This window comes from Microcebus murinus, chromosome 18 (genome assembly GCF_040939455.1).
Source record: "Microcebus murinus isolate Inina chromosome 18, M.murinus_Inina_mat1.0, whole genome shotgun sequence".
Lineage (NCBI taxonomy): Eukaryota > Metazoa > Chordata > Mammalia > Primates > Cheirogaleidae > Microcebus > Microcebus murinus.
This window is the reverse complement of record NC_134121.1, coordinates 15,243,389-15,256,009: the sequence shown is the minus strand read 5'-3', so window position 1 is coordinate 15,256,009 and position 12,621 is coordinate 15,243,389. Positions and strand designations below refer to the sequence as shown.

Sequence of the window (12,621 nt, the reverse complement as noted above, 5' to 3'; positions counted from 1 at the left end):
GGAGAATGACATAATCTGACTTATTTTTTTTTTAAAGACTGTTTTGACTGCATTATGGAAAACAGACTGGAGGGTCAGCTGAAAACTGAGATATCAGTTATGAAACTACAGCAGTAATCTTATCAGCATATAAGATCTATTATCTAGCTATTATTGCTAGTTGAGATACAAAGAAGTAAACTGATTTACTTGATTTATTCACCTAACAATTCAATATATATAAATAAATTAATAAATAAATATATAAATCAATATATTAAGGAAGGTAAACCAGGCCGGGCATGGTGGCTCATACCTATAATTCCAGCACTTTCAGAGGTTGTGGTGGGAGGATCACTTTAGTTAAGGAGTTTGAGACCAGCCTGGGCAACATAGCGAGACCCCATGTCTACAAAAAAAAAAAAAATTAGCTGGGCATGGTGGCACATGCCTGTAGTCCTAGGCAACAGAGTGAGACTCTATCTCAAAAAGAAAAGAAAAAGAAACTAAGAGATGACCAAAACTGACCTCATCTTCAAACCTTCAAACTTACTCTTCCTCCTCTGACCCTATCTTCATTAACAGCACCCTGTCCCACCCATTGCCTACATCAGAAAACTAAGTCATTCTTGATTCCTGTCTTCCCCCACTTGCAGTTACCATGGTCTGTTGACTCTAGGTTCTCCTATAGCAGATAGTGCTGACCTCATTCGTAGTACTAGTCACACTATCTTGTTATTAACCATTTACACATATATCTCTCCTCTATTAAATTGTAAGTTCCCAGAGGGCTGGGACCATATCTTATGTTCATGTTTGTATTCCCAGTATCTAGTACAATGTCTGGAACATGGTAGGTGCTCGCTTAATGTTTGTTAGGTTTTTCAGACAGAAGAGTCCTTCTAGCACAATTTTCAAATAATTTTTTGTTTTCCTTTTCTAGAACCCTTACTCCTCTTCTTATATTGTCTTCTCTTTATTTTAGATCTAAAATGAAATGAAATAACTTTGTATCTGTATCAGTCAGGATCCAGTGCTGGGTAGTGGAAAACACACTGGGCCAGAGCTGGTCCACAGGAAGCCATCAAACCTCCCATATATTGATATGGTGGCTCCACCAAAAACGAACAGCTCACCAGTACCAGGAAGAGAAGCCCTTTGTCTCGGTAAGACCTTACAGTGCTCCTCCAGTGCCCTTTATTGACAAAGCCAGCTAGCAAAAGAGAAATATTTACGGGTCCTGTTCCAGTATCACAAGTAGGGCAAAGAAGACAAAAAGAGTACATTAATGTGATTACACTGTTATATTAGAAAAAAATATATGAATATATACCCAGAAATAAGTATGGAAGAACATACACCGATACAACAAAACACTAGCGGGGGTTATCTTTGGGTGGTAGATGATGAGATTATAGGTAATTGTTATTTTCTTCTCTGTGCTTTATTTTTTATTTTCCCTATAATAAGAATGTAGAATTTTTGTGATAAACAAAAAATGTTATAGAAAAAGTGTTAGATACTTCCTCTAAAATTATGATTAAAAAGGTTATGAAAACATTAAGGATTTGGAGTCATTTTAAAAATTATACATTTCTATTTTAGATAGTATCTGTTGAGTCCCTCATGAAAGATAAATTAGCTCAATTTCTACTTACTCCTACTACCTCTCCTCCTCACAATTTTTGTAATATAATTATTTTTACATTGTCATGGTTTAAAGCATTTATTCTCTGTTCTACAACCATAATTTCCAATTGTTTAACCTTAGTTCTACATTTAAATCGATGCAGTGTTTACCATCTGTGAATATTGTGAAATACATAGTTGGTCTTTGTCCCCATTTCCTGGCATACAACTCCTAAAATCCTTGGAATCTCCAAAGTGATATTTTCTGTATGCTAATGAGTTGACTGGTGGCTGGGGACCCCTAGGTAGCTTCAAGATGGGAGCTGATCACCCTTAAGATCAAGGCAGGATCAGAGGGTTGGGACTTTCAGCCCTCCTCCCAACCTCTGGAGAGGGAAGAAGGGCTGAAGGTTAAATTGCTCACCAATGGCCAATGGTTTAATTAATTATGCATAACGAAGCCTCCATCAAAACCCAGAAAGGGTATGGAGAGCTTCTGGATAGCTGAACACATGGAGGTTCCTGGAGAGTGGCACATCAAAAGAGGGCATGGAAGCTCCACACCCCTTGCCACATTCCTTGCGCTATGCACCTCTTTATCTGTATCCTTTGTAATATCCCTCATAGTGAACCGGTAAATGTGTTTCCCTAAGTTCTGTGAGCCACTCTGGCAAACTAATTAAACTCAAGGAGGGGTTCATGGGAACCTCAGTTTATAGCTGGTCCATCAGAAGCAGCATGCAATAACCTGCAACTTGCTATTGGCATCAGAAGTGGTGCTTGGGGGGCAGTCTTGGGGACTGAGCCCTCAACTTGTGGGATCTGACACTATCTCTAGGTAGATAGTGTTTAAATTGAGTTGGAGGACATCTAGGTAGCATTAACTACAGCACTGCACTGATTGTTTGCTTGGTGTGTGGGGAAAATTCCACACGTTTGGTCACAGAAGTCTTATGTATTATGATGTAAGAGCAGAGGAAAATGTTTGTTTTTTCCTCAGACCATCCATTCTTTTATAATGTCCTGTCAATTTCCTGAGTGTTCATTTTAATTCACTTCTTCATTGTCTATTCTCATTGCAATACTTCTTTTCAAAAAGGACTCATGAGTGTCATAGTACCTGAGTTTCATAGGCCTGAAAATGTTTGCCTGTTGCTTTTAATATGAGGAAACACTCTGCTGGGTAAAAAAAAAAAGTATCAGCTCACCCTTGTTTTTCCTCAGAACTTTAAGGCATTACTATATTCTGGTGTGGAGTGTAACTATGGGGAAGAGTAAAGTCAACCTGAAAATTCTCTCTTGCATATTACTTCCTTTTCTGCCTAGATGCCCATTTGGTTCATTGATTCCTGAAATTTAGTTACTTCACAGTTTATGTCTTGGTTTGATTCTTATATATCAACTTTTTATGAGCTACAGTATGCCCTTCCAGTAGATTAAAATCTTTATTTCAGCAACATTTTCTTCTATTACATATTGTACTTTTTTCCTGTTTGTTCTTTCCTCTCTCTCTTTTTCTGTTTTTGTTTTCTTTCTTTGTTTTTGTTTTATTTTGTTTTTTATTTTGAGACGGTATATTGCTTTGTTGCTGGGCTAGAGTACAGTTGCATCATCATATTTCACTGTGGCCTCAAATTCTTGTGCTCAAGTGATCCTCCTACCTCAGCCTCCCAAGTAGCTGGACTACAGGCCCGCATCACACCCAGCTGATTTTTCTATTTTTTTGTACAGATGGGGTCTCACTATGTTGCTTAGGCTGGTTTTGAAGTCCTGACCTCAAGTGATTCTCCCACAATGGCTTCTCAAAGTGCTGGAATTACAGATATGAGCCACCATGCCCGGCCTCTTTTCTCTTTAGAAACACTAATTATATGTATTTGATTATCTTTCTGTAGCTACTGGTTTTCTCTGTAATCACATTTATATCCATTTCATTTTGTATGATTTCTCTAGGACTGTGACCTTGTAGTGATTATCTGTGTTGTGTCTTACGTGAAATTTCAGGTACATAATGCTTTTCATTTGCTCTTCATTTCTTTCCTTAGTTCTGCCAAATTATTTCTCACTTCTTTTTATTGTTTTATAATCTATATGTTTTAAACCCTTGTATCTCTTCTTTAAGCTTTTAAGAGTGATTTTTGTCTATAATTTCTTTGAGATAATGGGGGACTCTTGGCTGAATGCTTCCTATTAACTCCTTTGTGTTCCTCATGGATGTATGTTTTATTCTGTTGCTCATGTTTTCTTCTTTCTTTTTAAAAATATTATTTTCAACCATATGTCCCACAGATTTATCTTAATGACTGCTGCTCAACAATGAATGAAGCAGGCTGTCTATTAAAAAGTACTATGAGTTCTCTAGATTTTGCCCTCATTCTGACACACACAAAAAAATAAAGATAAATAAATTTTTTAAAAAATATGAAATATAAAAAAAAATAAAAAGTACTATGAGGCCAGGCGCGGTGGCTCACGCCTGTAATCCTAGCACTCTGGGAGGCCGAGGCGGGCAGATTGCTTGAGGTCAGGAGTTCAAAACCAGCCTGAGCAAGAGCGAGACCCCATCTCTACTATAAATGGAAAGAAATTAATTGGCCAACTAATATATATAGAAAAAAATTAGCCGGGCATGGTGGCACATGCCTGTAGTCCCAGCTACTCGGGAGGCTGAGGAAGGAGGACTGATTGAGCCCAGGAGTTTGAGGTTGCTGTGAGCTAGGCTGATACCACGGCACTCACTCTAGCCTGGGCAAGAAAGCGAGACTCTGTCTCAAAAAAAAAAAAAAAGTACTATGAGAAGAGGCAGAGGAAATTGAGCCAGGGTACTTCAAACCTTTCCAGGGTACTTCAAAACCTTCATATACACATGCTGCCACAAACACCCTCTCATCAAATATAGAAGAATATCTTCCTTTATCTTTTTGTTTCCAAGAGATCAGTATGACACAATAAAACCCTTTGGATCATAAGTTCTTTGTAATAAAATTTGACAGCCTTTAGCATCTTTTAAATAATAAACTGTTTCTGAATTTTGAACAACATATATCATACAAACCACAAAAAAAAACACTTTAAGGGAAAATTATGACAAAGCCAATTTTTCCAAGTAGTTGATTTGAATGTTATTTAAATGAAATCCAGCATGGATAAGGAGGTTTGTGCCAGCGACAGATTACTTAATAACTCTTGAGCTTCAAGGGTAAAAATTAATAATAACAATAGCAGATGACACTTATATAGTGCTTTCTATATGCCAAGCATTGGTCTAAATGTTTATATATATTTTATTCTCATAACAACTCTATGAGTTAAATACTATTAATATTTCTATTTTATATATGAAGAAACTGAGGCACTGAGAACTCCAGTGACTTGACTGAGGTCATGCAGTCCTTAAACAGTGGAGCCAGGACTCAAACCCAGGCAGTTTGCCCTGTAGTCCATGCTGTTAATCACTCTGCTGTGTGGCCACTCATTCATTGTGAGAAAATTACTGACTAGAGAGTGCCTATTAGCAGGACCGAAGTGAGATCACTTTCCCAAGGAGTTCAGAAATGTGTTTTTATGATTGGGCAAGGTCAGGGATTTGGCAATATGGACACCTAAAAGCAATACTCTCATCTATCTTCCAATTGCAGGAGAGGATGTAAAATTATGATTAAAAAGGAGGCAATTCCACCAGAATAACAGAAAAGAAAGGTCTGCAGCTGACCCTGTAAACATTTCTGCTTTGCCAGCTGGCATAAGATTTAGACTTTTTCAATAAAGAATACTGGAGGGATAGTGTATAGCCATAGGAAGAGAAAAGAACTCTTTTCCTAGTACCAGTACACTGGTCTTTATTTATTTTTATTTTGGTTATTTATTTATTGGAAAAGCTGCTAGCAGATCAACTTGTGGGAAGCCTTCACCATAGGGGGCTGCTTCTTATGAACCAGTTCTGGCCAAGCCACAATATCCAACAAGTTCCTCCCCTATCCAACAGGCCACTTCCTATGAACCAGCTCCAGACTGCCCACCTCCTCCAGTGAATTAATCCACCATCCTTCATGCCTAGTAAGTTTCCTCCCCACCAACAGGGTATGTGGTAGCACAGGTTCCTCTCTAATAAGGTATGAATCTTAGCTCTGGTGGGGAAGTGTTCTCTTCTAAGTTCTTTGTTCCTCCCTCTTAGACTCTCCAGTACAGTGAAGAAGTAATATTTAAAAATAAAAGAAAAAAACAAAAAAAAAACAAAGAAAAGAAAAAAAAAAGAAGTAATATTTGTATTTTAGGAATTATTGAGTGATATACTTATCATTTCAGATTCTGAGACCAGGAATAAGATGAAGGAATGGAAGTCAAAGATGGAAATTTCTGAAGAAAAATATTTAGCAAGGACAGCAACAGAAAGACTCCAAAGACACATCTCCCAGGAATGTGAGTTAGTTGAAACCAGTGATCCTGAGGACAAGTTATTGAGACATTGGGTAAGCCCCTTAAAGGATGCAGTGAGCCATCTCCCTTCCCAACAGAGAGGTATCAGTGAAATTAATCTCATCCCCAAGAAAGCCACTACAGGAAAGAGAGGCCATGGATCTAATGAAACAGAAAAAATACTTCCTGCAAGAGAAAGATCCCATAGATATGTGGTCTGTGGACAAAGCTTCAAACAGAAGTCAGGATTAAATGAACATCAGAAAGTGCATAATATAAATAAGACCTATGAATGTAAGGAATGTGGAAAAACCTTCAGTCGGAGCTCAAACCTGATCATACATCAGAGAATTCATACAGGAAAGAAACCATATGTATGTAATGAATGTGGAAAAAATTTTAATCAAAGTTCAAATCTTATTATACACCAGAGAATTCATACAGGAAAGAAACCTTATACATGTCAGGAATGTGGAAAAGACTTCAATCAAAGTTCTAACCTGGTTAGACATAAGAGAATTCACAGTGGTGAGAATCCCTATGAATGTAAAGAGTGTGGAAAGGCCTTTAAGGGAAGCTCAAACCTTGTCCTACACCAGAGAATCCACAGTGGAGGGAAGCCATATGTATGCAATGAATGTGGGAAGGCCTTCAATCAAAGCTCAGATCTTATTACACATCACAGAATTCACACTGGAGAGAAACCCTATGAATGTTATGACTGTGGACAAACATTCAGTCAAAGTTCACACCTTGTCACACATCAGAGAATTCATACTGGAGAGAAACCCTTCAAGTGTAATGAATGTGAAAAAGCCTTCAGGCAGCGTTCTCGCCTTACTGAACACCAGAGACTCCACAGTGGAGAGAAACCCTATGAATGTCATGAATGTGGGAAATCCTTTAGTGGGCGCACAGCTTTTCTTAAACATCAGAGACTACATACTGGAAAGGAACTTGAATGTGAAAAAGCTTGCACTTCTGACTTAGAACTTATCAAACAACAGAAAATTCCTAGGGAAGAAAAACCTTATGAATGTACTGAGTGTGGAAAAACTTTTCGGGGAAGTTCAGACCTCATTCGGCACTGGATGATTCATACTGGAGAGAAACCCTATGAATGTAATGCATGTGGGAAAGCCTTTAGCCAGAGGTCACACCTTGTTACACACCAGAAGATTCATACTGGAGAGAAGCCTTATCAATGCAATGAATGTGGAAAAGCCTTCAGGCAACGTTCCCTTCTTACTCAACATCGGAGAATCCATAGTGGTGAAAAGCCCTATGAATGTAAGGAATGTGGAAAAGCCTTCATTTGGCGCACAGCTTTTCTCAAACATCAGAGACTTCATACTGGAGAGAAATTCGAAGAATGTGAGAAAACCTTCAGCAAGAATAAGGAGCTTAGGGAAGAGCAGAGAATTCACCAGGAAGAGAACACTTTTAGGTGTAATCAGTGTGGTAGAACTTTCCGAGGCAGCTCAGACCTCATCAGACATCAGGTAACTCATACAGGAGATAAACCATATGAATGTAAAGAATGTGGCAAAACTTTCAATCAGAGCTCAGACCTTATGAGACATCATAGAACTCACAGTGGAGAAAAACCTTATGTATGCACTAAATGTGGGAAATCTTTTAGGAGCAGCTCAGATCTTATTAAACACCATCGTGTTCATACTGGAGAGAAACCCTATAAATGCCCTGGATGTGGGAAGGCCTTCAGTCAGAACTCACACCTTATTAGTCATCAGAGAATTCACACCCGAGAGAAACCCTTTGAATGTAGCAACTGTGAGAAGTCCTTCAGTGGACACACAGCTTTTCTTAAACACCAGAAACTTCACACTGGAAAGAAATTTGAGGAATGTGAGAAAGTCTTCAAACAAGACTTATTCTAATAGGTATCACAAACCTAATGAATGTAGTAAAAGTAGGAAAACACCTGATGGAGACCACATCTTATTGCACTACAGAAAATTTTTATTGTTGGATAAACTATTTAAAGGTAGGAAAACACAGAAAAATCCTACTGGATAAAAAACATATAAATGTAATGAAGTGGAAAAGCAAAAAGCCCTTGGACATAGTCACCTTTTTTTTTCTGCCTCAGAGTTGATACTACAGTATGGCCCCCAAGGATATAACTACTTGAGAATGTTTTCAGGGATTTCTATCATTATTAAAAACATTACCAATCACTTTGGCAACAACCCCCAAACTAAATTCTTCATGGAAGGAGTCATTTCAAACTTGACTTCCTAGTCTAGTAACAAATATAAATCTGCTTTAAATACTATAGAGTTATTAAAATCTTTCTCTGGGATGAATTCTTCTTAAGTATATATTTTATACATAGTCCCCTTTCTTCTTCCTTACGAAAGTATGTTCATGCACCCATGATAATACAAATTACAATGATCCATGAATTGAGAAGAAACAATAAAAATGACTTGACTACAGGATAGCTGAAAGCAAGGATACAAGAGGAAAGTGAGGTGTTCCCCAGAGAAAGTGATAACCACAAGTAGTATCAGGAAATGGAAGATCAAGAGATAAGAGAACAGGAGGTATTGGGAACAGAAATAGACTGAGTGCCACAGCAAGCATTTAGGTGACATGAGTCAGGAATTAAAAGAAAGCCTCTCCTTTAAAAGGTCAGCTGATTAGAGAGAATGGTTTTACCTTGAACCAGGATAGTTTATTAGAGAATTAGAGAGTCTGAATAGAACTCTGGAGAGAAGCCAGTCATAATTTAATCTGGTAACTGATAATTGGTAATTAAGCCCTGCCAAGCCTATCTGTACAATCTGATACAGTCATAAAATATATACTCTGAATTAATGGCAGATTATATATTAATTTACATGAGTAATCAGATAAGAAAGTTACCAAATGGGACAATGTAAGACAAGCAGAATTTCAAACTCATATGTTTCCTCAGTGAGAGTACTTGTGAGATGCACAGAGGGGTTAAGTGGTTTTCAACTGGGATGATTTTTCCCCCTGGAGGACATGTGGCAATGTCTTGAGCTATTTTGGTTTTCACAACTGGGAGGAGTCTACTGGCCTCTAATGACCAAAGATGTTGCTAAATATCTTACCACTCACAATCCTCTACAACAAACAATTATGTGGCCCTTGTGTCAATAGTGCCACAGTTGAGAAACCTTGCTGATAGATATTTAGAATACTAGGGGGCCATTTAAGCAAGCATTTCAGTGTGATGTGGGCAGTGTCAGCACATCCCAAAAGGAATCTAGAATCTAACAGAAAGCCTTAGTTTGATGATCTTCAAGAGGCAATATGGTGTGATGCAAGGAGCACAGACTTCAGAAACAACCAGTCATGGGTTTGAGTCCATATGTATACGCGCAATATGTATTGGCCCTGGAGTAAACTACTTACCCTCTCTGATCCTTATTTTCCTCATTGATAAAATGGTGATAAAATAATCTACCTCGTAGGGTAACTGTGAAGTTTAAATGAGAAAACCAGAACTTACTGTTGACACATCAAAGGGCAGCTAGAGCTTTAACTGTTTTTAAACAAAAGAGGAAGTATTTACAAGCAAAATATAAGATGTATAACATAGAGTGGTGTCTTGTGGCGTAAAGAATAGAACCTAGTTCTAAGCACTGGGGGCTACAAGGGGTTCTGGCTTCTCCAGAGTGGCACTGGAACAGTAGTGGAATGTCTTCTTATTTGAGACGGGGTCTTGCTCTTGCTCAGGCTGGTCTCCAACTCCTGAGCTCAAACAATCTGCCTGCCTGGGACTACTAGAGTGCTAGGATTGCAGGTGTGAAGTAGTGGGATGTCTTAAAGTGGAAAAGATCACTCTCACACCATTCTTGAAAGCTGACTGCTTGTAAGTGATATGGTGCAGGAGCTCCAGAAGCCTGTCAACCCCCATCACCTAACTCAAAGGTTTAGCTCTTTAGTAATCTCACATAAACTCATAATCTTTTTAAGTGAGATCTTTACATATATTTGGGGAGCAAAAGGAATTCAAAATAGTTATCAGTGATAACACTTGGCTGAAAAATAAAAGATAATTAACATTTTTGAGTTACCCCAGATTATAACGAATCAAAACCTTTGGCTAGCTAGAACATTTCAGTATTCCAATTTAGGAAAGAAAGGAATTGGGAATTTATTCCAAAAAGCCTATCTCTAATTCCTTTACCTGTCTTTACAGTGCTGTACAGTGAGAGTTGATGTTTATAAGGATAAGCAGGATACTTAGAGGGACTTGAAGGTAATTTAATGAAATGGTTTGCAATTTATTAAACACCAGGGCCCTCTTTTTTACTCCCGTGTCTTGTAATTTTAAGTAATTATGCTTACCAAACTTCATCTATTAAAAAGAATAATTAGCTCATTTTTTTGCTATTCAGATGCATGTATTGGCATGACATAACCAGACTTAGGTACTAACATTCCAGCCAAAAGCAAACAACGTTTTCATTAGTCTTATTACTCTTTTGTGGGAAAATATATAATTTGCCTTGGGCTTTTTGAAATATTAACTATTACTTGAAGATCTCAGATTGAAAACTGTTTCATTCCTGGTGGAGCTTGAATCAAACTGAGGGTATTGGATTTTTGAAAGCAGAGGGAAATTTTTGTTACAATGTGGAAATGTTTTCAACTGTGAATGTTGAAATAAAAGTTATTCAAGAAATACTGATTGACTGCTTAATATGGGCCAGGGGCCATAGTTACATGTGGCTAAAGAAAGATAGTCATTGTTCTTGGAGAAATTTATAGTCCAGTGGGGGATAAGGAAGCCCCCACTGAAACAGGAGTTAATATTCAGATAAGCAGACAATTCATGAAATGAAAGCTTTGATGGGTAGCAGAAGTTAAGATACAGTGTCCAATTTGTAAACATGATTTTTGCAGAATAGGGTCTACCTGTTAGAGAGCAACCTACTTTAGGACTTTGAGAAAAGTCCCTGAAGGATAAGTCTGTGTTCATGAGACTTTAAGTAGCTAAGGAACCAAACTCTAAGAGAGCCAAAACTGAGAGAAAATCAGACTCTGATAATCTCCTTGAGGAACAGGGGTGACTGGAATGTGGGTTAGGAGAGGTTTCTTCATATAAACATTTCATGGGATACAAGACGATTACTGCCAACCTTGGGAGAGAGAATGTGTGAGTATGGTAGAGGAAGTGAATGTTATCCAATAATCTGTCGATTTAGCCCACTTTTCTTGATTTTTGATGCCCTTAGAGTGAGGCCACCATCATCCCTTGCTTGTACTATTACCACAGCCTCCTAACATGCCTCCCTGCTTCCAACCCTTCTCTTACAGGGTAGCCTGAATGATCATTAGAACAAATCTGACAGTGCCACCCACCACCCACTCTCTAAACTTCCACAATGGTTTCCTGAAGCCTAATAACTTCAGCCTGAAGTCGAAAGTCCTTTTATTTTTTACTTTTTTTTTTTTTTATTTATTTATTTTTTTGAGACAGAGTCTCACTCTGTTGCCCGGGCTAGAGTGCCGTGGAGTCAGCCCCTAGTTCACAGCAACCTCAAACTCCTGGGCTCAAGCCATCCTCCTGCCTCAGCCTCATGAGTAACTGGGACTACAGGCATGTGCCACCATGCCCGGCTAATTTGTTGCTATATATTTTTAGTTGTCCAGCTAATTTCTTTGTATTTTTAGTAGAGATGGGATCTTGCTCTTGCTCAGGCTGGTCTCAAACTCCTGACCTCAAGTTATCCTCCTGCCTCAGCCTCTCAGAGTGCTAGGATTACAGGTGTCAGCCACTGCGCCTGGCCAAAAATCCTTAATGTCACATATGTATTCTCTTCTGGCCTCATGTATCCACTTATTCCATAAATATTTATGGAGATTTTAATATGTGTCAGGCACTGAGTGCTACAAAGTGGAGTGAGCATAGACAACAGTCTCTGCCCTGCTGGAACTTATACTAGTAGAGGAGAGACTAATTAATAGAATCATTAATGAAATTACAATGATAAGTGCCAGAAAGGAGAGGAATATGATACTACATTGGGTGTCTGAGCTAGCTGGGGAAGGGCTTTCTGCAAAGTGCTTACTTTTCCTAATACATGAATATTTGCCCCTGATCTCTGCAGTTCTCCAAGGACCTAGGCACCACCCTCTTGCTCTATGGCCTTTCCACGTACTGTTCCCTCTGTCAGGAATGCTCCCTCCTTACTTAGCTCCATTATTGTTCAGTATTTCCTGTGTGTTGGATCCTGTTATAAGCACTAAACACCCATTTTCTCTTGTATTCTCTACTTCGATCTTAATTGGTAGGTGCTACTGTTAACCCTGTTCTATAAGTAGGAAACTAAGGCCCAGAAAGGCAAAGTAATTTGCCCAAAGACCCGCAACTAGTAAGTGAGGAAACTAATTCAAATCCAGACCTGCCCGCCCGCCCGCAAAGCAGTCAGTCTTAGCGCTGCAGTCTTGCATCTCCCGATTCTGTCAGGTTCAGGCCTCACGTATCTCATCGCCTTCCCTGACATACACCCAGTCGGGGCCTGGTGCTCCCACAGGCCACAGCCATCATAGCACAAGAACTGTAACGTACCTGTCGCTCACCCCGGCTAGACT

At 38.8% G+C, this 12,621-nt stretch overlaps 1 protein-coding gene across 1 annotated transcript; it reads left to right on the top strand.

Annotated features, from left to right (window-relative positions):
- The first annotated feature begins 248 nt into the window (after positions 1-248).
- Positions 249-10,710, top strand: ZNF594 (zinc finger protein 594). The gene is given in 3 exon segments (XM_075994210.1): positions 249-1,145; positions 5,914-7,895; positions 7,898-10,710. Coding segments are annotated over 3 exon segments (2,289 nt in total). The 5' UTR covers positions 249-1,084; the 3' UTR covers positions 8,144-10,710.
- The last annotated feature ends 1,911 nt before the right edge of the window (positions 10,711-12,621 follow it).